At 36.7% G+C, this 27,899-nt stretch overlaps 2 protein-coding genes across 4 annotated transcripts; one reads left to right on the top strand and one right to left on the bottom strand.

Moving 5' to 3' along the window:
• Positions 1-5,717: 5,717 nt before the first annotated feature.
• ERMARD (ER membrane associated RNA degradation) lies at positions 5,718-21,772 on the bottom strand. Of its 3 annotated transcripts, none has more exons than XM_015621602.3 (18): positions 21,545-21,772; positions 20,532-20,700; positions 19,303-19,442; positions 18,673-18,804; positions 17,458-17,547; positions 16,933-17,030; positions 16,262-16,398; positions 14,863-14,977; positions 13,895-13,997; positions 13,414-13,443; positions 12,831-12,899; positions 12,084-12,254; positions 11,089-11,172; positions 10,178-10,257; positions 9,567-9,695; positions 7,856-8,065; positions 6,809-6,922; positions 5,718-6,230 (listed from the first exon to the last, which is right to left on the bottom strand). In XM_015621602.3, the coding sequence occupies exons 2-18, from the start codon at positions 20,698-20,700 to the stop codon at positions 6,071-6,073; spliced, it is 2,031 nt and encodes a 676-aa protein (XP_015477088.1). In that variant the 5' UTR covers positions 21,545-21,772; the 3' UTR covers positions 5,718-6,070. The 3 variants fall into 3 exon arrangements, with proteins under 3 accessions (XP_015477088.1, XP_033368543.1, XP_033368544.1); XM_033512652.1 differs by having other exon boundaries at positions 18,703-18,804; XM_033512653.1 differs by lacking the exon at positions 13,414-13,443.
• A 113-nt stretch (positions 21,773-21,885) lies between these two features.
• On the top strand, positions 21,886-27,222 carry TCTE3 (t-complex-associated-testis-expressed 3). Its single transcript, XM_015621608.3, has 4 exons — positions 21,886-22,007; positions 24,451-24,591; positions 25,411-25,569; positions 26,913-27,222. Exons 1-4 carry the CDS (start codon positions 21,972-21,974, stop codon positions 27,021-27,023), a joined length of 447 nt encoding a protein of 148 aa, XP_015477094.1. The 5' UTR covers positions 21,886-21,971; the 3' UTR covers positions 27,024-27,222.
• Positions 27,223-27,899: the final 677 nt, after the last annotated feature.

Genomic DNA, 27,899 nt, shown 5'->3' with positions numbered 1-27,899 from the left:
CTATCAAGGAAAGTGATAGAATCACCATCCCTGGAATTGTTAAAAAAAAAAAAAAAGCACGATTGGATATGGCACTTGAGGATATGGTTTAGTGTTCAACAAGATAGTGCTAGATTAGTGGTTGGACTCAATGATCATAGAGGTCCTTTCCAGCTTCAGCAATTCTGTGATTCTCACACCTAAAGGTCAAACACAAACCCACAGTATAGAATCCCACGGTCCAAATACTGGCTAACTTGGTATCTCAACATCTGCCCTGTGTGCAGGGGAGAGCTGTCCAAGGGCTTGGCTGCTGTACACAATCCCTCTCCTCAGCACACCTATGCTTCTCGGCCCTAGAGTCCTTTAGGAACGGTAACCTTGACATGGGACAGCTGATGTGTACAGTCCATGCTTACAAAGTACAGTTTGAGTAGTACCTTGGTAAATGCACCATCCTGCAGGGCTGAAGTGGCAAACAGCGTCAGTAAACTGGAGGCAACAGCACGGCCAAAACGCTCTGACTGCTGTTTCTGGGAAACAAAATCATTCCTCACCATTTCAGAAAACGTCCCAATTCCATAAAATGCTCTTAAAGTGAAGTTCATCCAGTGGAGCTGCTTGCAGAGGGTGGTTTACCTGGCACAATTCCATCTATTACCCAAGGATGTAGCTTTACTAGGAAAGTTCCTCAGATTTGAGACTGGCATTCTCAGAATAAGCAGCCTGTGATTTTTCTAGATATTCTAGGCATATTTTCTGCATGCTATAAGTTTGGTTTTTTCTGGTGGCAATATACTCCACAGTCTATGAAAAATGGACTATCTGATGGTGCTTGATTATTCTTTCTTTAATGGGATCTTTACTAAAATCAGCACAAAGAAACACATTCCCCACTTCTAAAAATTGTACAATAGTAGTTCAGTGTGCAGATATATTTTAGATACAAAACAATCAAGCAAATCAAAGATTTATGTTTTTTTAAAGAAAATTCCAACAAGTCTTTGTGTGCTCACTCTTCCAAAACACAATGCTGTGGTATCTCAGAATTTCTGAAGTGGCAGTGTAGGCACTGTACTCTTATGTTTGAGTGCTCGTTCAAAACAGCTGTATGTTCTATATAAAACATGTTTACATAGTAAATGTACTTCCTGTAGACACAAAGAAATGTTAATGAATAACCATTACTGCATTTCAAATTTTGCAGGGCTGTGGGAAGGCTCAGTGCATGACAAAATAGTTAATGTTCACCCACTTTCTGGCACATGAAATCTGTTACTACAACTAATCCCTTACAGAGAAAAGAAAACATGGAAAACAAACTGGCACTGGCTGGTTCTACTATGCGCTTTTTTTTTCTTTTTCCTTTTTTTTTTTTTTTTTTTTTTTTTTTTTTTTGAGGAACTGTGAGATGCATATACATGGGAGAGGAACAGAGGAGGTATTCAGTGGGGAATGCCAGAAGGCATGGACTCCTTTTGGTAGGCAAGGCTGTTGGCTTTAATTGTATATATTGTCTTGGATTCTCACCTTCAGAAAAAACGCCAGTTTGATCTCACACAGTATTCACTACCCATATTTACATCCTATTGCCTGAGGCCTAGGGAAGACAAACAACAGGCATTTTCCTTTCAATTTCTATCTGAAAATCTATATGGCTTAAAAGGCTTCTTAAACAAGAGGTCTCCATTGATCCTTGAAAATTTTTAAAAAGCAAATACCAGGTTTTCTAACTTGTAGTGCTGCCCTGAAAAAGCCTCAAAAAGAAAACTAATTTCTACTCTAGGCACAGTTCTTCCAGAATACAAAGATAATAAAGAATCTAGTATTTGGTTTGTAGCTGTGAAGTCACACACATGATCCTCACTTCCCTGCAATAAGCCACTAAAGTAATGAGGTTTTGCTATACAGCAATTTTATCTGAACTATGTGGCTCCTTCTTCCTGTCCCCTGAAAATACACAAGCCTGAAAGTGATGTACAGCTAGAAACCAACCCTCTTCAAGGGAAACTGAAATGTAGGGAGGATACTTACCAGAGTAAAGGATCTGCCCCAAAGAAGATGGAACAGGAATAGTTTACACCAGCCAGGAATCTGCTCTGCATCTGAAGACCAGTTTATGAAAGAAAGCTGATACACCACACATGGACCAGATGCACTCATGTAGTGTAAGGCAAAAACAAGCTCTGCTGGGGATGTTCCAGCATTTCTACACAAGATTTCTCAGTGCACAAAAATCACTTCATGTGAATGAAAATATTTTCTAACTGCAAAGTCTCTGCATGCTTTGAAATTGCTACCGTGGACAAGGTTTTCAAAGGCCACCCAACAAGCAATGCTCAACTAACATAACTAACTGTCCTTCTTCACAGGCAGCATATGAACAGCACATTTTGGTTTCAACAGACTGAAAAATCATTACCCCAGCAATAACGCTGGGACCTTAATGAAATTTTCTCAATAAACATATTTCTTGACAATTATGATTTTTGTTTAAAAGATAATATATGATTTTGAGAAAAAAACTTGTTTTGGTACTCTCATAGGAATTAATAAATGACAATCTGAAATATTTTTTTTAGGAATATCAATACTTCTGTTTTGCAAAAAAACAGTATTTTGTTAACTTCTTTATTAAATTTGAAGAACTCATTCTTTTAAACTACAGAAGGAGAGGAGCAGCTGATGGACTTCTGACAAATTCCAAAAGTCCTCAGCAAGCAGTGTGGAAAATATGATGGACTTCTACTTAACTATTAAAATGTTTGCAAAAAAAATTTTTTTGCATGTGTTCAATTTCTCCAAAAGGGATCTGAAACAAATGAAAAAACAAGTTTTTACAGAAGACACAATTAGAGACACATATAAACAAAACTGATGAAATCGAAGAAAACTTAATTTTTTTTATACACACCCTAAGAAAAGAGATAAGAAAGTGAATATCAGCATGGAGTGCTATTTTGAATTACCAAACACTGCCACCATGTGTTCACTTCAAACTGCTTGAAATACGCTAGATGGGATGTTTTAAAAGATAAAGTAAATCAAATTTGTTGCTCCATCTCTTACGTAAACTTTTCTGTATAATGCAGTAGCGATGACAATGCCAAAAAGGTTTTAATTACTTTTAGTTGTTGGTGCTATGTTTGAGTAAGAACACATGGTTGTTTCTAACCCTTCCTATCACCATTGAGGAGAGCACAAACTAGCAGATGACTCAAAGAACATAAAGAACAAGCTTTGTTTTCACACACAGATGCCTAAGCATAAAAGATATTTCTTTGTACTGGTGCAATGCACACCTCAGTGAACCTGTAGCTGATCCTGATGGCCCCTAGAAGGTACCAAAAATCACAAATGTTGATATGGCTTGAACTTTTTGTCAGGTTTAGGTTGGGTATTAGAAAAATGTTCTACATTTTCATTAAATCCAGAAGGTTTTTTGGCACCGGAATGGGCTCCCCAGGGAAGTGGTCACAGCACCAGTCTGACAAAGTTCAACAATCATTTGGACAATGCTCTCAGGCACATGATGCGACTCTCGGGGATAGTTCTGTTGCAGGAGATGGACTTGATTATCCTTGTGGATCCCTTCCAACCTGGCATATTCTGTGATTCTGTGATAAACTGACTAATTAAACTTGGGCTAACTGACTTAAGAATCATCACTCCTACATTAGCATTACCCAGGTAAACAAAATAATTCAACACTTTTCCTCATGGAGTGCTGCAAATCTGTGTCTATATAGATCTATATAGAGTGAATACCTCAAGGGAAATACAGACCCTGGGGAGCAAGACCAAAAATTAGTTCCAAGTAATACTTGGATGAAATACCACACTGGGAAGAAAACATTTTTTGGTACAATTCTAGATATATCTAGATACATAGTTATTCCAAGTTTCTTTTGCTCTCAGGAATGCTTGATGCTCAGAGTTTAGACTCCTACTCATATCTTAAAAGTGATTCTAAAGAGATGGCAAACATGAGTAACTGAAGTGGAAAAGTAAGTAACTGATAAAAGGACAAACCAAATGACCTCTACCACATCTCTTGCTGTTTGCTCTTCACTGTGCATTGCAGGATGCACACTTACTCTACAGCTCTATTCCACAAGACTTTTACCAGCAGGAAAAATCTGTAAGCCCTGCCTGCAAATGACATGCAGGGCTGTCATAAGCCATAAGCCCTGCATGCATAAGCCCTTCTGGTAAATGACAGCATTAACTCAGAATAAATAACTGGATTGTCCCAGCCTGTTACAGATTTGTTTAACAATAGATAGTAGCAGTGTTCCCATCAGAGAGCTTCAGAGGTAGGCAAACAAACTGGAAAAGCATCTTTGACAGAATTGCTAGAAATCCTTCATGCTTCTTACCATAAACTTAAAGCAGCAAATCACATCTGTGACACTAATTAGGAAAGAAAAAACTGTCAATGTGCTCCATCTTATGTAAAAGCAAATGAAGTGAAGAGAATGCAAGATCATTTTACCAAAGTTTAAATACAGCAACAAAAGGAGAACTTATGCTGTTGAAAATACACTTCTGCAGTTTATAAGGTGCTTTTTAGTATATGAATGCACTTTCAAAAGGAGAAAGTGTGCCAGCCATTTATGTACTTTTAAAATATGACTGTGTGGTAATTTCTTGATCTGTTTCCTACAATGAATACATAAAACTAAAATGTTTTTTGTCTTAGAATATTTATCACCATCAAAGCAAATGTCATCATAAATGTCACTGCCAAGACACGCTTAGCAGAAGTTAACATATCTGAGCAAAGTCAGTGGGTACAAAATAAGCCTCCAAAAACATAATTAATATCTGCTGACTCAAGTTTTTAAAAAAGCTGAACTTTTAGACAGTGGCTTATTCACTACACTAGACTAATCATTCTCTGTTTCTAGATTTCATCTATTTTATCTAGTTCGAACTTCTTCACATAATTTAGTTTCACGGCAACAAAAGAATCTTTAGGAAGCAACAAAGCTAAATTTCAAACACACACAATATATTTCAAGAGTAGCACAAAGGAAGTAATATGATCCTAGTTTATATCCATCCCCTACACTGAATAAACCAAACTAGTAATTCTCTAGCTGTGATTTCCAGTCAAGAAACATTGCAAAGAAGCTTATTAAAATGAAACTTGAATCTTTAATCCTTTGCAGAGCCAAACTTTCTCCAGACATTACCCTCTGGTTTTACTCTCCATAGGAGAAAGCAAATGGAGAGACACTGGTGGTCTTCTGTGAATCTGTTCTTCAACCTATGCATTCCTTTGAAGTTCTACTCTTTGGTGATGAAAAAGGAGAGAATTTAATTTGAAAAACTAAAATACTCAAATTAATATTGTGTGCAATAAGAGGATAACTTCCTAAACCACAGTGAATACGTGTCTGTGAGCATGTGCATGTGTGTGTTCATATTCATTCTGTATGGAATTAACTAAATACGTATTGGAATGAGCAGATGAAATTAAACTAAACAAACACATACTGTGCAGAAGTATCCATCCCATTTCCTTTAAATCCTCATCTATAAACAACTGGTTACTGTGTCACCATCTCTGCCTCGGAGTTCAGAACAAGATCAGACTGTTTACAACTAAGAACAACCACAGATGCCAACAAGCACTATTTTATGCTTAAAGTTCATAATTTCTTAACCTGTTGATCACAGTCTCTGCCTTATCTGATGTATTCCATAGTAAAAAATTATTTTACACATTAAAAAATTTCCAGAGCTTTTATTCACACTTTTTTCTTATTTTTCAGTATAGTAAGAAATATAAAAAAAAAATATAAAAAAATCAAACAAAACACAAGATTTATTTACAGTAGAACTTCTATCACCCTGACTTATTTCAGTAAATCTTTTCCAGTGAATTTGACAAACAACCCATTCTCTGGAAGCTTGATCATTTATCTCCAGTATCAGCAGATACCTTCTGATAAAAAGAGTAAATTTTGCATCTGAAATTTGATAATGACTTATGAAGGTTGTCTTTGAATTAGATTTAACAAATATGAGGTCTCTGTAACTGTTTGGATGTAACAATGTCCAGACAATCATAAACCCATTTTGTTCATGTAGCTAAATGCATTAACATTAGCTTTCTGTCACTGATTTTCCTTATTTTTATCAAAGTCTTCTTTGTAAGTTCCACGGTTTCATCCCACTTGTTTTTCTCAGGACTTGTGAATGACACCAAGTTCTCAGTGTACTGCAAGACTGACTTCAAAAATCTACAAGAAATAACATTAGAGAAAAACTCCTTTAAGGATTTAAAAAGATAAATAAAAATATATTAAAAAAAAAAAAAAAGAAAGAGAAGAGAAGAATATTGCAATGCCTGACTTAAAGCTTCAAACATCTTCAAATTTCCAAATCTCCTTCAGGAGGATTGGATGACCAATACATTAAGGTTTGCTCTACATTTGGAGAACCACTCCTTCCCTCTCACAGTAAGATGGGAAGATCTTCAGAACTGCAATTAACACCACCATAGAAAGAACACAGTGACCAAATGTGTGACAGTTTCCCCCAAATGGCTTCCTTTGCTTTCTTGGTCATATGTTTCACAACATATGTGATATCCAACCAGCTGTTAATTAACACAGAAGAAGTAAAGTCAGCAACATATTAAATGTAACTTTTATGTATTAATATTCCCTATCTACACTTCCATGAAGTTATTTTAGCTCCTGAGTAAACATTGTCCAAAGTAAAATTATGACAATAATGATTAAAAATCTCTACAGTACAGATCAGAAAGGAATTCTGGGGCAATTCCTATTTTCATAAAGTAAATTTATATACTCACTTTAGATACTGCTGATAATCAAAAGGATTCTTCTTACAAACTGAATGAACACTGACTAGATCCAGAGTAATTAACAGTAAGATGAGCCGCAACACAGGAGACAAAAATTTAATGCTAGAAATAAAATAAAAATACTTAAATGAACAAACCAAAACCAAGTTAAAAAGAAATCATTAATATTAAAAACAATTATTAAGACTTCTGCACCCATTCTAAATTGCGGGATATTGCAAAGTAGGGGGAAAAAAAGACTATGAAATGCTCTTCAGCAAAAAGCAGTGAAAATCCCAGGAAAATAAACAGAGATTATAATAAGAAATAAGAAAAAAGTGTGAATAAAACTGAAAATGAGGAGGGAAAAAGAAGACAAACATCTGAGATTTCAAACAAAAAACTTGCAAGGTCCCATTAATCCATAGATAATAAACTACAGTTCAACTGAATCACAAATGTGTATCATCAGTTGTCAGTTTAAGCTATGTTTCTTAAATAATATGGTTAACATTTTTAGAACATAACCTTGCCAGTAACACATACTTATAAAACTCTGGAAAGCCCCTATGATTAGGGAAAAAATTAATGGAATATTTAAATCTCTTCTATCTATTAAGAGACTGATTCAGGTGTAATGACAAAAAGCAGTAAATTAAAGTAGATAAAATCTTCAAATCAGTTAAACCTATTGCAGTCAGATAAAACTTCAATGGCATTTATATACCTAAACAGGAAAAGCCAGAAACTAAAAAAAAACACAACAAAACAACAAACTAATGTTCAAGTAATAATTAATTTGAAATCTTGTAATTTACAGTGACATAATCTAGCAGTGCCCCTTAAATTATTCTCCAATTTGAGATTTTCTTGTTATTTCAATATTGCTACTTAACAGAAATCTGGTTGAACACTTGACTCTGAAATGGTTAACAAGAACACGTGAACACTCTTGACTTTAAACTTCCATGTGAACCCACTGAAAGGCAGCAACAGCAGCGTGCAGCCATTCTCCCATAAACCTAACCACAGAGTAAAGCAAAACCAGCAGCCAACCTGTTTAGCATCCGTCGATAGTTGTGCCTCTGACGAGAACGCAGAGTCCTGTTAACCCACTGCGAGTATCTCAGCTCAGCGCCGGCAATAACCTGTTGGGACACTTGATGGCACTGCGCGCTTATTTGGCGGAGTACCACCACTACTTCCAGGACAGGTCGTGGGGAATACAGCGTGCAAACCCGTGTACCACAAAGTTCCACCAGCAGCCTCCAAAACAGGAAGGGATTTTTAACGTCAATCTTTTGTTAGCTGGATTTAACATAGGATACAGTTCTTATTAAGTGCGGTTTAACTCATAATGTTTTAATTCAGAAAACCTGGAAACAAACTGCCCTTACCTCATGACTGAAAAAAAGCAAGGATCTGTGTAGTAGGAATACTGATTGTGTTTTCTATCACTTTATTGAATATAAATGCAAAACTGATTATGATGAATATGTTTCCCATTTCAGATCAAAGAAACACAACCACAATAAACAAAACTGCCTGGCTGAAACGATACACTGAACACATCAAATCACAGCAGGCCTGTGGTTGAAGCCTCCCACCATAGTTCAACTCACAATGAATTAACATGCACCATAATAAAACTCACTGAAACAAATGCTATTAATTAGTACTCCCATTAGTGTGTGGTCTTTCTTCTAAGCAGAACAAGAAGCAGACTTAACATTGCGTAAAATGCAGGTGGTGAAGCCATTTTTTTTAATCAACACCACACCAGACCATGCTTTGTTAAAGCACACAAACATCTTCCTGCTGTCACATCTGCTACACTAATGTGTCACACATCACTTTAAACACTCTGCTCTTATAAATAAATATATAAATATAAGTGTTTCTTAATCTCCCTCATGCTCAGTTTATCCCTGAGATAGCAAAACATTAATGATTTGAAGTGATAAAGGCAGAAAAGTGTAAGAACAAAGTTTAACACATCAATAATTAGTCTTCTTTCTTCCAAAGGATAATTTTTCAGATTGGTGGGTAGGAAGAAGAAGACCCACATGTTACATAACTAAAGCAACAGACTCCTCTTTGCTCTATACCACCCATGTCTAATGGGTTTGATTTAGAAGTGCTCTGTTCCAACATAGTCATTCATGGAACTCTTAAGGCTGCTCTAAGAGTGGCAATTAAAAGTCAAATTATTTTGATAATTCCAAGTCAGATGTAATTGGAACTAACATACCTACAAGTCTGACACCAAGTATAACAATATATTTTCTCTTTCTGAATCTTGATATTAAAGCATGAAGAACAGAATTACATAGCAGTGATTACCATTTTGAATGCAACACTCAGCTGTGACATCAAGCACATCAAAATGAATTTATGATGCAGTTTTAGCACAAACCAGACTAAAACCAACCTAATCTAGTAAGTACACAAATAGTTACAATATTTTGCTTTCATGGTCCAGAAAAAAAAAAAAAAGGTTATTTTTTCAGGCTAGTTTCCAAGTAAAATCTCTACTGTAATACCAAAATGTACAATGTCTCATCCTTATTTTGAAGATGATACTCAGCTGAAATTCTAAAATTTTCAGATTAAATCAGCAGCAACACTAGAAGAGTGCATACAACATTTCAAGCATTTCTCTGTAAACAGGGACAGGATAACTTAAGAGTTCGAACGTTGGGCTTCAATCCAATCCAATCTTTAGGTTAGATGCTGACAGTGAGAACCAGGAGGGCATCAAACTCACCTCTCTGTTAGGACACTATTGATAGGATCATCTGAACTGCAGCAATTCTGTGGCACATAATGCTGCAACTGAGATACAATTTCAGATATCATTGAAATTAAAGAATCAGCTTCAGCATTTCCTTTCAACCTTGAAAACAAATGAGAAAAAAAATTAGATTTGAGAATATAAAATTGTTCAGTACTCATTATTTCTTAAATGGCATAGATCAAGATGCAGATTTTTTTGGATAGCAGTGTATTCAGTGTCCACTCTTACACTAATATAATTTATTTTCCCTCTACCTTACAAGTATGATTTTATTTCTCCAACTAAAGCCACCTTTTCTCAGTCTCAGTAATCTTCAGAACCCCTCCTAATCCTCCATTCATAAAAAGCCTACAGTATACTGAATATATGATAGATGCATTCTCTTCTCTCAGCTCTAAACAAGTACAATATCCTCCAATGGTATTATTAATAACTTCCTCCTTTTCAAATAACAATAGAATGCTACATTCTTTTTCTAACTAATATCTCATATAAAGTTTCCCACTGATTACCAAGTCCTTCTCAGAATAAAGAATTATTTGCTGTTTTATATCTGCTGATCTTACACAGCACATACATACCCTTTAATCTTTTGCCCTTGTTCCTCAGGCACTGTTGGCAATTCAGGCCATAAGTGGATGCTCCTCATACATTCCAGCACCTTAAAAATGTACAAAAAATGTTTTGTAAAGTATAGACTTTGACATACTTTTCTTAGTAGCCCGTTTAGAATAAAATTGCAGCAGGCAGTAAGTTACATGTTCACTAGTCATAATTGTGTAAGCCAACTTCATTAGTTAAGGTTTATGTTAAGGGTAAAAAGTCTGGATGTACACTTCCATGCTAAAACATTAGCTGAATGAACTAATTTAGTATTTTATGGGCTTTTTTAATATAAAAAATTAACTAACATGACTTTTGTAACACACTGTTTGAACGCTGTTGAAAAGTAAAAGAACTAAATATGTATACTGACTGTTATCTCAAATCAATAGAGAAACATCCTTAAGCAGTTCATTAAACTGATATGCAGAGGACTACCACAACATTGGAAAGCAGATTTTGCTACCAGAAACTTAATCAGCTGGACTTCAGTAAAAAGTAAAGTAATAAAAAAAAAAAAAACCAGTAAAAAGCTTAGTAATAGCCTAATCCAAGATTACTGGAGACAGGACCTAGCAGTGTTCCTGACATAAAAAGCATAAGGAGATTAAGAAAACTACAGAAAAGCAAACACTCAGGTAAGAATAAAGTTATTTAACTATTTATCACAAATATGGTATCAATTGCATTAGCAAGAATGTGCATAATTATATCTCATTTTAGCAACTGTGATTTCCTTTATGTTTTGAAAAATAGACCAAAAAATAATAAAAAATATGTAAGGTTTGAACTTTTTTTAGGACAATCAAAGCATGAAGAAAATAATTAGATAATTTTGAGCATTCACAGTTTTAAGGATCACAATGCTTTCACAGATGGAAGTGCCTACCTGTTTCTTTAGTTGAGAAATTGGATGAAATCGAGACTGGTAGCAACTTGCACAGTTCATCAGTGGTTTTATGACCATGTGTTCCTGATGTACAAGATCACAGACAATACACAACAGTTTCTATAAGCTGTCCTAATCATATGCAGACCTAGACTTAAAATTCATTTTATGCATGCCACCTATAGCACTGATGTCAATAAACACTTCCAAACATCTAAGGGCTGAAAGAAGTATTCAGCACAGTGAGTGATTAAAGCTTTATTTCACATATTTTAACTATGAAACCTGACAGCAGCTGACAGAAAAGCAACCAAATATTCTCTTCATTCAGAAGCACACAATACATCTTGAGATACTAAAAAAGAGCTGCAACTAATAAATGGAAGATTTATCTCACAGGTTGCTGTGTGATATTGAAAGAAGTAATTCCAAATATAAACAGGAAACTGGGGAGAGCAAACACAGTAATTTCTAATGTTGAGAAATATAGTACTAGGCAAAAAATGTTTACAAATTCATAGTGTAAGTACAGATACAAATAACACTTCCATTAGCAAGGCACTATTATTTACAGTGTCTCAGGAAAAGAAAATCTTGATAACTACATACTACATACCTCAGTGGGTGAGCTACAGATGTTCTACATACCTTTCAGATAATTCTGCAGATGAACAGGCTAGTTCATCAAAACAATTTGACAAAATTAAGTGGAATCATTATAATTTACAAATCAACCTTGTGAATAAAGGCCTTATTAATCCCCTAAATTAAGGTACAGCAAGAAAGGGTAACAGTTTGTAAAACTTTCTATATTTATTTCACTGAAAAACAAGGTAAAACCATACTTTCACAATTTTTTACTTGGAGGAATATTTATTTTGCACAAAAAGCAGTTTTCAAGAAAGATTCAGTCATAAAACTCTATCTAAAATCATATTTGGTATCCAAAATAACTGAAGGAAAAAACCTTCTGAGAACAAAATACTGCTTCCTACCTTCAGAGAAAACATATCCCCATCTGAGAATCTGCAGAGAATAGTAATAGCAAATCCAACTATCTGGTTAGCTACTTCTCTGGGAAATGTTTCTAGATTGATCTCTCCATGGCTTAAATGATCTCTTATGCGTGGGCCTTCCTGGTGGTTCAAGAAATCCCAAAGGAAGTCCTGTGGAAACACACACCAACTATACAGAATTCTATTCTATGTGTATTCACACAGAATTGAATATAGTCAGTGTATAGAATATTTCTGAAAGACAAGTATGTGACCATGTCTATATTATTGGGGCATTCAGGTATTCAGAAAAACAAAACAGTGCAAACTATACTTGTAATATACATTCCATACTGTGACAGCTAACTGTAGATTTCCTTCAGTTTTGTGTCCCAGGCCCTTCACAGCCCCACTGCCTCTGGCAACAGGACCGTAACCTCAGAACTGCCCCACACTGTCAAAAAACCCTCTAAACTCAGCACCCCTAGTTTTCCTGTTCACAATCTGTTTGGGTAGTAAGATGCAGAATGTGCTCTGGTAGGTTTGAGCCACATTTTTGTTCTATCTGCCCAGACAGTACAAGATGTGTCCCAGAAGCACTCAGAAAGAAGCTTGAAATTACTCTGTGTGAGGCATGCTCATATGAAATAAGTAAGCATTAGGCATATCATAAAGATTATTACTAAGTGAAAAAAACAAACAAAAGACAATGATGACAAAACCCTAGAACACTTGCAAAACACTTTCCATGGCAGGCTCCTCAAGAACTACAGGTAGCTGGTTGACTTCTTCATTATCCAAATGCTTCCTTAGCATCTAGAAAAAAAAGCAATTTGAATAGAAACCTCTTAAATTACTGAGGACCATATAATCAAAGAAGAAACACCAACTAAAGTAGTTTTCCTAATCTTATGTGATTACTTCTGCCATTCTAAAATCGAGATGCCTAATTATTACTGGCAAACAACCTGAAATAATCCAACCAACTCGTAAAACTGAGGATTTATGCTGCCAATATTTATTTTGAATAAGTGAATCTAGGAAAAATAGCACAATGTTTGTTTCTGTGGAGTGATGAATTTTGAGGTAAAAACATTCAGAAAAAAATAGTCGGTTCATTACAATTTGTTTTAATTTTCATATTTTTCTGGAGCATTCCAAATTTAAAGTGTTTACTTGTCCATCCATTTTTATTTGGAAAAAAAAGTTAGAAAAGTTAGAAATAATGCCATATCAAATAAAAGAAAGTGCATTTTAAACTCTAGTAATGGGAAACATGCATGGTTTAAATTCTGACACTGGTACATATTTTAAAAAAAAATCACAGTACCTCATCAAAAGTGGTGTAGAGAGCAGAAGACTAGAACAAAACACAAACAATATTATTTGGTTTTCAAACAAAACCGATTAACTAGGCATGTATATAAAACTTTAGTTTATTCATTTGCATGAGATACCAGAGTTTTGTATAGCAAAAAAATCCCATTATGAATGAAAAAAAGGGACTGTGGGATTTTGTGCTGAGTTTTTTAAAACAAATATATCATATCCTGCTTTTCACCCTGAACTACAGCTTCTGAACACTAATATTCCACTACTTTTTCAGTCCTTTTTAGAGACAGACATTAAAAAAAAAAAATAAAGGCATTCATGAATCTCAACTGGATATTTGTAAATAACGTTCCAAAATGGATTGAAATTTTGTGGGGCAAATCTGTAAATACAGTGGTTATAGACACTACACTTCTAGAATAACGATTTTGCAACTACTGTAAGCATTAAATCATAATTTACTTTAGACAAAGGTTTACCTCTGCTGTTAGCAACCTATTTGGACATTTATTAGTTGTAGTGAAGAGCAATCTAAGTCCAACTTCCAGCTGAGGAAGTAAGAGAATCACACTGTCAGCATACCTGAAAAAGTATCAGATCACAGAATCAGAGAATCACAGAATCACAAGGTTGGAAGAGATCTTCAAGATCATCGAGTCCAACCCAGCCCTAACACCACAACTAGACCATGGCACCGAGCACCACATCCAGTCTTTTTATAAACACATCCAGGGATGGTGACGCCACCACCTCCCTGGCAGACCATTCCAGTACTTTATCACCCTTTCTGTAAAAAACTTTTTCCAAATATCCAACCTACATTTCCCTTGGCATAGCTTGAGACTGTGTCCTCTCGTTCTGCCTGGAGAAAGAGACCAACCCCACCTGACTACAACCACCTTTCAGGAAGCTGTAGAGAGATATCCAAAGGATATTTTTCTTCCTTATAAATTAAACCATTTCAGAGTTACAGTCTTGGGCCAAACAACCCTGACAAAATTCCTTTCTAATGTACTTTGTAAACAAACAATAAATAACTACCCATACCAAAGAGAAACTGACCACTGAATTCAAGCTCAGAGACCACAATAACTCACAAAAAGATGGAGCATGGGAGAGGAAAATAAAACAATACACATTTTTTAAAAAATTCAAAATATATGTGCTTTAACATATGAAGATTTATTTCCACATGCTTTGTAAACCTCCCCTTTTTTGCTACATCTCAAACAGCTCTTTTTGGGCTTCAAAATATAGTTTATAATCTTAGGTGGCACAAAACAAAGCCATAACTCAACAAGCTTTCCAAGAGAACACCATAACAAAGCATAACAATGCTGTGAAGTAATTTAGTACGAAGACTTGAAATATCTGCAAATGCAGACGTAAAAATACAGAATATATTCTTTTTAGACTCTATTAAAAAAAAATAATTAAAAAATCTTACCTGCTTTGCTTGAAAGCTCGTAAAGCAGCGATCCAAAATGGTAACATCATTTTTAATACAAAACTGGACAGTTTTACAAGTTCTTCAGCTATGGAAAGTATTTCATTATTAAGATCTGCAAGTTAAAAAATCAACATTGAAAAATTACATATAATCTACACTTCACTAAAGAACTTTAAATATTTAACTGAAAATATGATATTATTTCAGCATTTGTAAAGGGAGATTTAAAGGTTATCCAATTTATTTTAATTATGCAAGTACAACAGTAGCTATATTTTAGATCAGAATTTAAATATGTAAGATTGCATTTCTGGTGATAATATAAAATTGCTGAGTAAAACCCATTAAAAAAGGAATGTTTGCTTTTTGTTGAAAGATAACATAGCAACTGGACCCAGTTTCTGTTGAGTTGTTCTCTACCTATTTCAGATACTTTAAAAAAGTATCATAACAGAATAATTTCTATTCAGCCAGAATCAGTACAGTAGTATGAACATGAGCACATTGTTCCTAGTTCATCAATTTTCTGTGTTGAAAATACAGCATAATAAATCAACTCTTCATAGTTCAATGTTACCATGTAATGAAACCCACACTTAAAAATTCACATTATAGATGTTGTATCCAAGAGAAGGCTTAAAATGGTAAGTGTAACTTGATTGCAGTAGGTGTTTTTTCAAAGCAAATCAACAGCTATAGGATTTATACTACATAATTATTGGAATGTTATCAGCTTGATTTGGTTCCCAAAAGCCCTGCCTCAATTTCTTGGACAGATGTTCTGATTATGTCGCACAAATTGACCATGATCACCACTGACACCAAGATTTCCTATATGCTGTTGTTTCCTTAAAATAGTAGGAATAAACCAAACAAGGTCTGTGGACAAGGAGACTTTAATCTCAGACTTTAAATCCTTCCCTGAGAAAAGCATTATAAAGTGGAAATGTGTCACCATCTTTTACTCTGTTTCAACACTACCTTCCCTGTAAGACTCAAGGTACTCCTGCTGGGACCCTTGCAGCTGGAACCCATTGATTCTAAAAAAAGCTGGATTTCATAAAGGCAAACTAGATGACTGTTACATGAAATTAACTCTCATAATGAAAAAAATAAAACATATAGTTGAAATCTTTTAGAAGCAGGCACATTTCATGTTTCAATGTGTTATAATTATTTTAGAATGCAGTAGTTTTTTACTCAATAGTCAGTGAACTGTCTACATAGTAAGAAGTTGCCCTAAAGCATGATTGGTTCATCTAATGATGGTGTATACAGGTATCTTAGTTAAGATTTAATCTTGGAACTCTGGAAAATGCATTATTTTCAACTTTTGGAAAAGGAAATAATAGCTAGTACAGGATAATAAAAAATTTGCTAGCGGTTAAATACTTGCCTGGAAATGCATCAAGCTCTTCTAAGCTCATGAAGATCACATAAGGTCGATGTACTAAAACACCTCTGGTTTGCAGAAGATAAGTTTGTAACAACTGACCCAATCCTGCAGTTAAAAAAAGCAGCATAGCACAGTATCTAGGGAGAATACCACAGTATATTAGAAAAGCTTATACAAAGACATGTTTTGCAAAGAACCAACATTTGTGATTTAGGAACAAAGAGGTTTATTTGCTTTTTTAAAAAACACCCAGAACATACACTCCCTGTCTAAGTAGAGGTACGTAATAATTAATTGCATTCACAAACATGAAAAAAAAATAAAGGAGTAGAATTAGAAAAAAAGCATCACTGTATTCTACACTAGCTGCTGCTGCTCCTCTTTCTACTCTATTCATCTGTCTTTTGTTATAAGTTACTACTCACTGCTCTGACTTAAAAAAAGTTAACTTTCTTGTTTTCCCTAATAGCACAAAACCTGCTGGACCTAACACTGGCCATGTTTGTAATGGCTGAAGTATTCTATGGACATCCATTTCCAAAAAAAGCAGAAGCAGCAAAGGAAATTTAGTTTTTTTTTTCCCATAAGAGAAGTAAATTTTACTAACCACTTTCCAAGAACTCACAAGTCTGACTGGTAAGAAAAAGAGTGTTTTTTTCCTGGTAACTTACTTGGCAGGAATTTCTTGTGGTGATGCAAACCCATGCCACAAAACATTACGAAGGTTCAGACCATGTGGAGATCCAATGAATACCCTCAGTACGTTCATCTAATTAATAAACAAAGCAGTTACTGCATGAAGAAATCTATTTATTTTTCCTTTTCTTACCCTTACTTTTATTACCTTTCTCTGGCAGAAAAGTTCAGAAATTATTGAGAAGCTACAATGCCTACTGTCTAGATGACTGGCCACCACTTGTCACAGTAACAGAAACTCATTATTTGCAATTCCCAGTATTCTCTGAATGAGAATATTTCAGCTAATTTGTACAGGATATAGAATATAATACGGGAAGAATCAAATTAGTTATTAGACATCCCAAACAGTTATGACAGGCAAACAAATGAAATCAAGTTTAGCTCTTACTTCTCGTAGTATAAATCCAGGGTAATTTAATGCAAATTAACACAAGGTACATTTGGTAGAAAGAACACCAGCTCAGTAGTTATTCCTTACTTCAAAACTAAGCACTTACTACAGCTTGTCCAAACACATCTGCAAGCTGCTCAGATGCAAGCAAGTCCCTTAGAAGGAAAGGACAATCGTTACCCTTAAGTAAATACACCTATTAAGACAAAAGAGCAAAACAGATAATAAACAATTTAGTATACTTCTTTGTATTTCAAACATATACCTTGACTATTTTACCCAATAGCCATTTTCATTATTGTAAAAACACTAATCAAACAAAACCCACCAAATCCTTAAAAAAGCTTTAAATTCTGTAATTGCATGAAAAATTAAAATTTAGACAACATATCAGCAAAGAGTGGATATTTTACTTTATGTGACCATAGTTAGACTTTTCACAGGGTCTCTACATATACTGCTTTTCTCTTCCAAAAAATCCCACAAAAACCAATAAGGCACAACAAGAACATCTAACTAAGGGAATAAGCTCTACCAAGGACAGTGTATTTTGTTCTTAAAATAGAACAAAAGGGTTCTGTCATTGTGAAAGGGAGGAGACTTGTAGTTCGTCTTCTGATTTAGACTGTTATTGAAACTAGATTTTATCTTTGCTGGACAATCTTAACATCTCAAGATTCACCTGCTATCACACCTTCTATTCTTTGTACTGTCCCTGACATTTTTTTTCCACTCTTTGGTGATTTACTGCAAAACTTACTACACCCCACACTTGGGAAAACTGGTTTGCAAGTTAGCCCATTGCTCCTCCTCTGTCATTTCCTTCTCCAGAGCTCCTCATAGATACTGAACAACCAGCCGTTTTAATTTCTCTGGCTGTAAAACAGCCCAGCAACAGAAGTTGCTTAAGTAGCTGTTTCTCCCTTCTCCCTAGAAAACAAGTTAACCAGCAGCCCGTTTTCCCAGCTGCATGCCATCCCTCACAACTCCTACACCATCAGATCTTCTGTGGAAGCTATGCTGGCCCACTTCCGTTAAATAAATCAAACTAATAAAGACCTACTATATGTACACTGATTAATCAAACTCTTCTCTTTCCTAATTAAATTGGCTAGTAACAGCACTCACACAAGCAACTCTACAAGCACTGGTGAAAGAGCCCAACATATGTCTCCACTAGCACAACTGGATCCAGGAAAGAACCTCTGTCCAACTCAAAATGGATGTGGGCTATTAGTGTATTACTAGAGTACAGGGTAATATCACTTTTTTCAATGTACAATTAAATCCAAGAGCTCGTTCCCATTTTATAAAGCCAAACCTGTGACAGACTCCTCATGCTGGCACTTACATCACCCAAGGCTCTCTCCAAGCATGATGTTAGTTTCATTAAGCCAAGAGCAACTTCTGTAGCTTGTGTATCTTGTAAAACATCAAACACTTCAAGAAATACCTGCATGATGGGGGAGAGGAAGAATGTTGTGTTCAATATTCAAAATGAAAGATCACATTGCAAAAAGCACAAAGAAACTTAAATATTCCTCCGTGACAGCTGCTATGCAAATGTAGAAAGAAAACCATGCCAAAGAAATGAAAGTGTAGATGCCTGGAGAGAAATTTCCTTAGAGTACCTCTTGACATCTAGCGCCTTACATCTATAAAATTATCTATAATAACTTTACAAGGTAAAACTTCATAGTAGGTACAGATTATTAGAAAAAACAAAATCCTACAAACTAATATTACAACAGGCCCAAAGCTTCTCATGTTGTCTAATACAAAATCTAATTACAAAGTCAGAAAAATTACAAGCAACTGCCTATCAGGGGAAGAGAATTAATTACAAATTCTAAGCATTTTGGTTCATGGGTATCTCTTCTGTGTTCTCACACCAAACTTCCACAAAGGGTTCAGGTGCCAAAATACAAACTGTTAACAGAAATTTCCATACCTCTGTACAGTTTGTCCAGTGGAACCATGACGCATACTGAATTACAAATTGCTCCTTGGTCAGAGATTTGAAATACAAATTAACAGATTCACATACAGGTCCTAATGATCGTATGCTGTTGATATAATCCATGCTTTGATCTTAAATTGAAAAACAGAAGGTGATTAGGCTACTAATCTTCCTGAAGGTCTAATATTTTAAAACTCACTAGGGGTAAAACCTACTACAGTTTGTTTACATATTTAGCACAGACAATTTCATCCTGACTATTTTAGCACAAGCAATACAATACAATTTACTGTCCAAAACACCACACAGAAAAGGTATTGAAAAGTAAAACTGCAATAAAAAAACAGGTAAGATCAAGCACCTTCTCCAAATAGAATGAAAAACAAATCAAAAATTCTAACCCAACAAAAACTTGACACAAGAAAAGATGGAAGTAAATAGGATCATTATGTTCTGCTTTTGTTGAAACGTGATGAACACACTAGAATTTCTGTAGAAAATCCATATATCAAGCTGGAAGCTAGTGGAAACTCAGCAGGAGTCAAATTGCACCATTAAGTGCCTTTAAAGGGGGCAGATGGATGTGGTACCTTACAGAGTGGTATGACTGCTTCTTTTTTGTGGGACACTTTTTACAGGAAAATAAATTCTTCTGGTTTTCTGAAAGATATTTTTACCACCTCTGGAAATTAATAACAGAGCCTGCATAATGAAATTTGGTAAACTAAAATTCAATGAATTCACCAGGTCATAAATACTTTGTTTTGGTTAAAAAACAGCTACAAACTATTATACTTAGAAGGGAAACAAGACTATTCTTCAGTTGGGAAACACAAACAGAAGCAACAGCAGCAATATTGATGGCAAAAGGAATATAATAACACAGAACAAGGCAGATGTAGGGTTGCAGAGAAGCAGAACTGAACCTCTTATGTTACAGGCACATTAAGCTGAGAACCAAGATGAAGGCAAAGTAGGAGCTACTTAGGTGGCACAAATTACACAAATCTTAGGAGCCAGAAAATGCCAAATACCAAATGCAGATGAAAAATTTAAAGTTCTTTGTAGATATGAACTCTGTAATCTGTAATCCGTAATCCGCAGCAGAGCTAATGCAGTACTGTAACAAGCTGTCGCAACTCAGCTAGGACTGCTATCAACTGTACTGAAATTCTGCATCACTCTTAAATGCAACACTACTGCAGCAGGTAAACACCAACCTGATTCAAGGTAACACACATGCTCTGTAACAGCTTGCCAACATACTTTCCCATCTGCAGACAAAATATTATTAATATCATAGGCGTCTTTCTTCTCAAATCCAAGTTTGCAAATTGCATAATGCACAGGTTGAGAAAGGCAAGTAGTGACCGAGTCTGGCAAGGCCATCTAGAACAAACACACAGACACAGAAAGAATCCTTGTATCACAAATGCACACAAGATCAAAAACAAATTAGTAAAACATACTGTCCTGGGGTGACACATACCCATAAGCACAGCTACACAGACAGTAATACAGCGTCTGTAAACAAGCTGTTTGGGTTTGCAATGCAAGTTTCACCCGTGCACTTGAAGAACTTTCAAGCAGAACCGCCTTTGTAAAACTGAAAGAAAGCGTTGCTCTGTTTTCACAGGGTCAGGAGGGCGAATTTCAGAATGATTATATCTACTGAAACCATGACAAGATAGGCTGAAGCAAAATATCCCAGTTTATATATGTTCTGCCTAACCTCTGAGCTTGCAGAGAAACTGATGCTACTTCAAGTAAACCAAGAGCATCAGTCCTTACAATCAGCAAGATCCTTGGAGGGAGGCAGAGGAAGAACAGGTGAATTCTGTAGCAATATAAGCATTCATGCGATTTCCACATTAGTCTAAGAAGAAAAATTGACCAATTCAGAAGAACACATTTAAATTTTAAAAATTGCACAGATAAAACTGCCCGTGTTAATAAGGATGAAAATGCTTCTGATTCAGTTAAAAAAAACCAGACAGACAAGAAATTGTTCGATAATGAAATACCACAACTAATAATAATGAAAAATACGCCATTAAAGTTAAATTAAAAACATTTTTTCCTCTCTAATTAGGTGGCAGAATTGACCCTCACATATGTAATTTCTGAATTCACAGCTTCAAGGAAAGAGAAAATATTTATATAGGTATCAGCACTGAGCAAGGGTAACAGTTCCCATTGGGAACCGCTATTAGCTGCCATCTGGAATACCTACCTGCTATTTAAAGAAAAAGTAATTTAAAAATCTACAATGTTCCTAAGACCTATTCAGTCCATCTTAATTCGTGTCTCTTCCCGTTCGCCGTTTCACTGTCAGGAACAGAAGGCCAGAGCAAAACCGGCACGACTGCCGCCACCCTTTATTACTATTTCTTATGTAAAGCGGGCCAGGCACGGGGCAGGGCGGTGACCTTTGCAGGGAAAGCAGGTCACCGAGCCCCGGGCTGGCACTGGCAGAAGCAGGGCAGCGCTGTCCCCTCCTCTGCCCAGGCCGCGGCACCGGCCGTTCCCCGGGCCCGGCGCGGAGCCCGCCGCCCCGCCATGGCCGCCGCCGCCTCCGTTACCGCCGCCCGCGCGCCGCCTCACGGCCGGCTCGCGAGCAGGGCCCGGGCCGCCGCACTCCGCCCAGCGGGACCGCGGCCATGGAGGGAGGGAAAAAGCGCCAGGATAAAGACACAGTGAGCGGCCGCCAGCGCGAGGAGCGGCTCCGGGGGTTGGGGCACCCCCGGGAGCGGGGGCGGGCAGCGGCCCCGGCGCGGGAGGGGTGTGATGCCCGACTGAGGCGGGGGTGCCGGACCGGGCCTGCAGCGCTCCAGTTGGGAGGGAAGGATGGGGCGCGGAGAACGTGGGTTAAAAGATGCCTGTGATCTTGAGAAACTTGGGATCAGGAATGGTGTTCCTTCTTGTTTAGTGCCTGTTATGGGATAGCTCGGATCTTTCTGCTCGGCCAGGTGCCTCGTTCGCTCGTACCCTGGCGTGCTGGCTCAGGCACTGGGAGGCTGAGCTGCTGTGGTGGTAAAGAAAAGGGCGCTCCTCCCTTTGGTGGGGCAGTCTCTCCAACTCGGGGTGCTGCTCTAAACTAGAAGCTGTGCTGTCTCCTGAAGGAATAAGCAAAAATTCACTCCTGTTTGTTTTAACAACTAAAAGCCATTGGTTGTTAAAAATGGACTTACTAACAAACAGAATTTTAATTAAATAGCAAAAGCCTTTTTTTTCCCCTCTTAGCATACTTCCATATGTCCAAAGTTAAGCCAATGTACTCGAGCTGAGTAACATAAATACAGGCGTTTTTTGGTCAAGTGCTCAAATGCACTCAGTTCTTGAACTTTTGAGAATTTTTTTTCACAATATTTCAAACAAATAGTATTTCTTCAAATATTTCGGAGAAATGTAATTGCAATGTTGTGCTAAAACTTGGGGCTTTACTGTGTATTTTATACAGTGATACACAGAAGTAGGTTTATTTACTAGCCACGTCTATAGAGAAATCAAGGTTTTTGGTTGCCTCATTAGTAAATGCAATGACTTCTTGCAAGTGATCATGAAAACTCCCATCACTCATCATAGCAGGTAAACTTTTAAATATCAGCATTGTTAGAAGTTGTGTGCTATAGACATGAATTTTCTTCCATCATTAATGAAAGAGGTTAAAGGTAGTGTGGCTCCAGCTGAACCATGTCAGCAAAGAATCACTGTTTGGAGTGTGCCCTTTTTCACAAGTTCATTGCTACTCACGTGGATGAGGATGCTCATTTGAAGACCTCAGCTGCAAGACTTGAGGTGGTTTTTCTTCTGTTAGGTAACATGTGATGAGCATGTAGTCTTTTGAGATCTGAGCTTGCAGTTAGTAGATAATGAGTGTTCACAGGCTAAGTGCAATTGTGTTTGGTCCTTGTGTTTTTAGAGTAAGTGCTATTCAGATTCAACAAACACTAGCAGGCAATTTGCACTAAGGCTGCCAGCATCATTCTTTTTAGGAACTAGAGGACACTTTTAAGTAATGTCCACAGTTGTTGGCAGAACTAATGTGCAAGTGATTTCATAGAAAATAAACTGCATTTCTTCCCTGATTCTTAAAACTCCTCAGATGGAAAGATTTGTGAGCCCATCTTCTAAAATAATTCTCATTAGACTTTTATATTATCCATACTGACTTTTTTTCTGTACTTCTTAGCATAAGCCTGCATTGTGATATTATTTCACTTCTGAGTTCTTTTCTGTTCTTCTGGAAAGGAACTGATGATTTTTTCTCATGTTAAGTTCCAGAAGTAGTCAGGAAGTGGAGCCAAGACTGAAGAGTCACTGAAACTTGGAAGTGGTTTATTAGGAAGTAGCTGGTATTGAAGACCATTGCCTGTGGCATTTGTTATGAACCCATTGGTTCCTTTTGCTTTTCTGTCTCTGTTACTATTTCACAGTTCTGTTTTAAGCCACTGTGGTGACCTTTTTTTCACATCAGACTTGCTTCTTGCATTCATAGAGGGACAAGTTTTTCTATGTGTGTTGAAGAGATAGAGTACACAGCTGGATGGGGAGAAAACACGATCTTCAGAGATCTGGTTTAAAGTTCCAAGCAAAATTACAAAGCTTTGCACACTGGAGCTTACTTTTTCCTTATTTTTTTTTTTAATGAGCAAATTAAATCATCAATACATAAACTACTATTTAAGTAACAAGGAAAAAGGACAAGTAAAATGAAGTAATAAATGAACTAAGCCTGTATTTTGGGTTGGCTGTTTGAATGAAAAGCTTGTGGCTAACATTCTTCGATACGTATGTTAGTATCTGTGTATTTTTACTTGGAAAAGGGAGTGAATTCAGGATACTAATATGATCTACATGATTAATGAGTTTAAATGCAAAATTCAGTTGGATTTTGCTGGAAAATAATTTAAAATTGAGTGGAAGTCAACCACTTTTCCATTTTCAGGCAAACCAGTAGTGTTAAAACAGCCAGAAGATGATAACCAGCTTTTAGCTTTCTGTGGTTTTTGTTAACATATTCCAAGACTAATTGTTGTTTTTTTTTCTCTTAATTGTACACCATAAAGTATTATTTAGAGTCCTTAAATTCTAAAATATTGACATGTGATGTGGGGTTTTTTTTATTATTTTGTACAGTCAAAAGGAAAAAAGGATGCTTCAGGCACAGCTCCAACAGAAGAAAAGGCAAAGCCAAAAGGCCGTAACACGTACAGACTGGAGCCACATACTAAAGTTCAGGACAGTTTAATAAGAGACAAAGCTCAAGCAATACTAACGGTATAGTATTTAAATTAATTGTCTCATTGCAAAAGCAGCTTGTCTTGCAGAAGTATTTATGGAACAGTGAATATTGCACAAACTTAAACATGCATAAATCTCTGCAGTCTTTTGAGTTTTGGCACATGAGTGTAATGTGAATGGACTCTGTTTTGCAAAGTGCAGAAAGGCCCCTGCAAGGTCACTGCTGTGCATGTGCTGTTTCGGTGAAGCTGAAGCATCATAAACTTTTGCTTTTTTTTAAATCGAATTGAGCTACAACACAGTTCAAAGTACCATAATCTGCAAAATATCCAGTTAGCAAAAGATCATGACATCCAATTTGTGGATTTCTATTAATTCTGCTAATATCACAGGACTTGCATAAAATTACTTGGTATCCTTAACAGTCAGACTGCTATGTACACAAATTAAGCAAAAATGAAAGAGAACAATCTGTTCTGATAATCCAAAGCTGTTAGTGGTATTTTGAACAGTTATAACCAGATCTTTTTAATTCAGCTGTCTGGAAGACATATCTTCGATATTTGGAACAGATATTTGTAGCACTGTTTTCCAGTGAACTGAGCCCAAATAGTGGAGAATAACAATCACTCCTGATTGTTAAATGGAGATTGGCTGGGCATGTGTGTCACCTTCAAAAAAAACAGATAAAACATCTCAGAGCAGGGCATCCTTTGCTGTTTGAGACCATTATCTGTACTGATTTTTCAACTCACTAGTTCTTCTCATGTTCTTGTAATGAAAATGACTGTAAAGGGTTGTTTTGCAAAAACTAGCAGGATGAAAACTAAGATCTTTCAAAATTGTTTTTGATAGAATAAACTACAAGAAGCCACATATGACGGAGCTTCTAGTCCCTTCTTGTGTGCTTCAATCTCAGAAGATATATTAAAGGCTGTGAAGGAATTGGACTATGACCGTTATAAGTATGTGGTATCAGTGCTAATTGTGGAAAAGGCAAACCAGGCAATGATTGTAAGCAAACTTACTATTTGTTACACCCGTTGAAAATGAAAAAACAACTTTTAGAACTGTGTGTTATCATCTAGGTGTTCTTTCACATTCAGTAGCTTTAATTGTTTTGAGGTGGTCCTGAAGCTTTTAAGTTCTCTACGGGTAGTAGTATCCCAGGTGACAATTCAAGGTGCTGCTGTGATTCTGCCTAACTCTCTGAAGGTTGTTGTCTTCATGTGTTCAGTAAGTGGTAAACAGCCCCTACTGCACTGCCCTGTCACCCACTTGTTTCTGCTGCGTGCTGTGCCATGAGTTCAGTGAATTTTGGTTTTCTCTGTCCAGTGTACTTGGATCTCCATTTGAGTTCTCACATTCAGTGCAAAACACTGCAGTTGTAGTGTGGGGTGACACAGAACAGAAGGGTGGCAAAGAAAGGGACAGTAACTGATGTTGTCACCAGACATGCTCCTGGGACTTCAAATTAACATCATCTTGGAATACCTAAAATAAAAGATTCTGGATTTTGCTGCGTTGGTGTATAAATTTAGTACTCCAAGCTCCCATTGGCATTCAGAATGCATTTATCTGTCTAGTAAAGTGTCAAAGAGCAAAAGAGCACTTCTGCTTTGGAGTGTTTATCATCAGTTCTTAAAACATGATTGAAACCAACCTGTTTAGTGAGTTACATGAAACAACATTTGAGGGGTTCAGCTTCAGTACCAAATGCAGTTTATGAGTTGCCTGCATCTCTCTGCTTTTCTGGTGCTGTCTCATGGTATGGTGCCTCTTAAGGGGTGCTTTGACTGAGGAGCTGCAGGTACAAGCAGATTAGTGAAGTGGTCCAAGTTAACTTTTTTTCTCCCAAGGAATATGTTTATTCCAGCCATCAATTCACACAGTTTGGCTTTGAAAACAATTTTATCAAAAAGTCTGAGAGCCCAATAAATGGTTACAAGTAAGCTGAAGTAAGCTGGAGTAAGGTGGAGATGGAGGAGTGGGGGATGTAACTTCTTGGTTGTCTATGTTCCCAAAACTAATGTCTAATCACACAGACATTCTATTGCTTTTGAAGGGGTGCTCTACAGTTTGTTAAATTGTAACAAGTGAGCACCAGAGAGATTTGGGGGCTTGGTGTTGAGAGTTTTGGATCTCTCTGGGTGGGGGCTGTACTGTGAAGCAAGAACATATATTTAACATCAAATAGGAATTGTTAATTTTATTCAACTTTTGCATTGTTGTTAATAGTTGTAACTCTCCTAATATGATTAGATTAGCATTTAGATAATGCTGTGTGATCTTTAAAAAGAAATAGTAAAACTACTGTATATAGTTTCACTTGTACTTTTTGTCTTTTATCTCAATAGGTTGCCAGCAGATGCCTCTGGGATGATCAAAGAGACACTTGGGTTTCAGCTAAATGTGAAACCGATACATTTATTGCACTGGCTTTGGTAATGGCTTGTTATTACGACTAAAACTCTGAAAGTCACAGCTGCACTCCTGCATCACAATACGTGGTATATTTGAAAATTTTCAAAGCATCATTATTTTAGTATTTGTTTTTGTCCAGTTGCTGTTGGCACATTCAAACTGACATACAGTTGAGATAATTTTGCTCAGTTTTGCTCTGTTTAAAAAAAAAACAAACCCATAAACCTGCTTTGGAAATGTTTACAGTTGAGTACATATGGGCTTCATCTGTTGTAATGCTCTGCTGTGGAAGTGGGAGCAGCTGGTGTAAGGCCAAACATTGCAAAATTTTGAATGTTGCTCCTCTCGTGGGTGCCTAGGACTGTTAACCAATGCTTACATGTAGTTGCAGGTATCAGTTTTCTTAAAAGCAAGCTTTTTGTAAGAAAAAGCAGTGTTCATTTTTTATTTTCATAGTTGGTATCTATGATAAAATGCTATTGTGCCTCAAAACTTGGTTGGGAGGGAGGCTGTGTTTTGCAGTCCTAGGAGCTTGTGCAAATTTCCAGCCGTTTGCCTGAATGAAGTTCAGTTATTAGCCCGGGTGTTAACCTTTGGTTAAACATCGCCTAGGGTCTGCTTGGTGGACAAATACTGAATTGAGCGAGTTAGGTCACTTTGGTCTAGGGGCTTCTGGTGGCAGTGGCAGGAGGACGATGGGGTCAGTCGCCAGGCTACTGAGAGTTGGTCCGTAACTGGCAAGAGCAGCGGCGATTGTATTTTTTAAAATGAGACTCCGGCAGATCTATGAAGTGTGTAGACATCAGCTTTTAGATCTGCCGTGCGCAGAAATCCAGCGCTGGTGCCTTTGCCATGTCCGTTTTATTGTTGGGAGCTGAGAACAAACGCGAACGGGGCGGCGGTGCTTTCCAACGCCCCGA

Source organism: Parus major, chromosome 3 (genome assembly GCF_001522545.3).
Source record: "Parus major isolate Abel chromosome 3, Parus_major1.1, whole genome shotgun sequence".
NCBI lineage: Eukaryota > Metazoa > Chordata > Aves > Passeriformes > Paridae > Parus > Parus major.
This window is presented reverse-complemented; position numbering and strand designations above follow the sequence as displayed.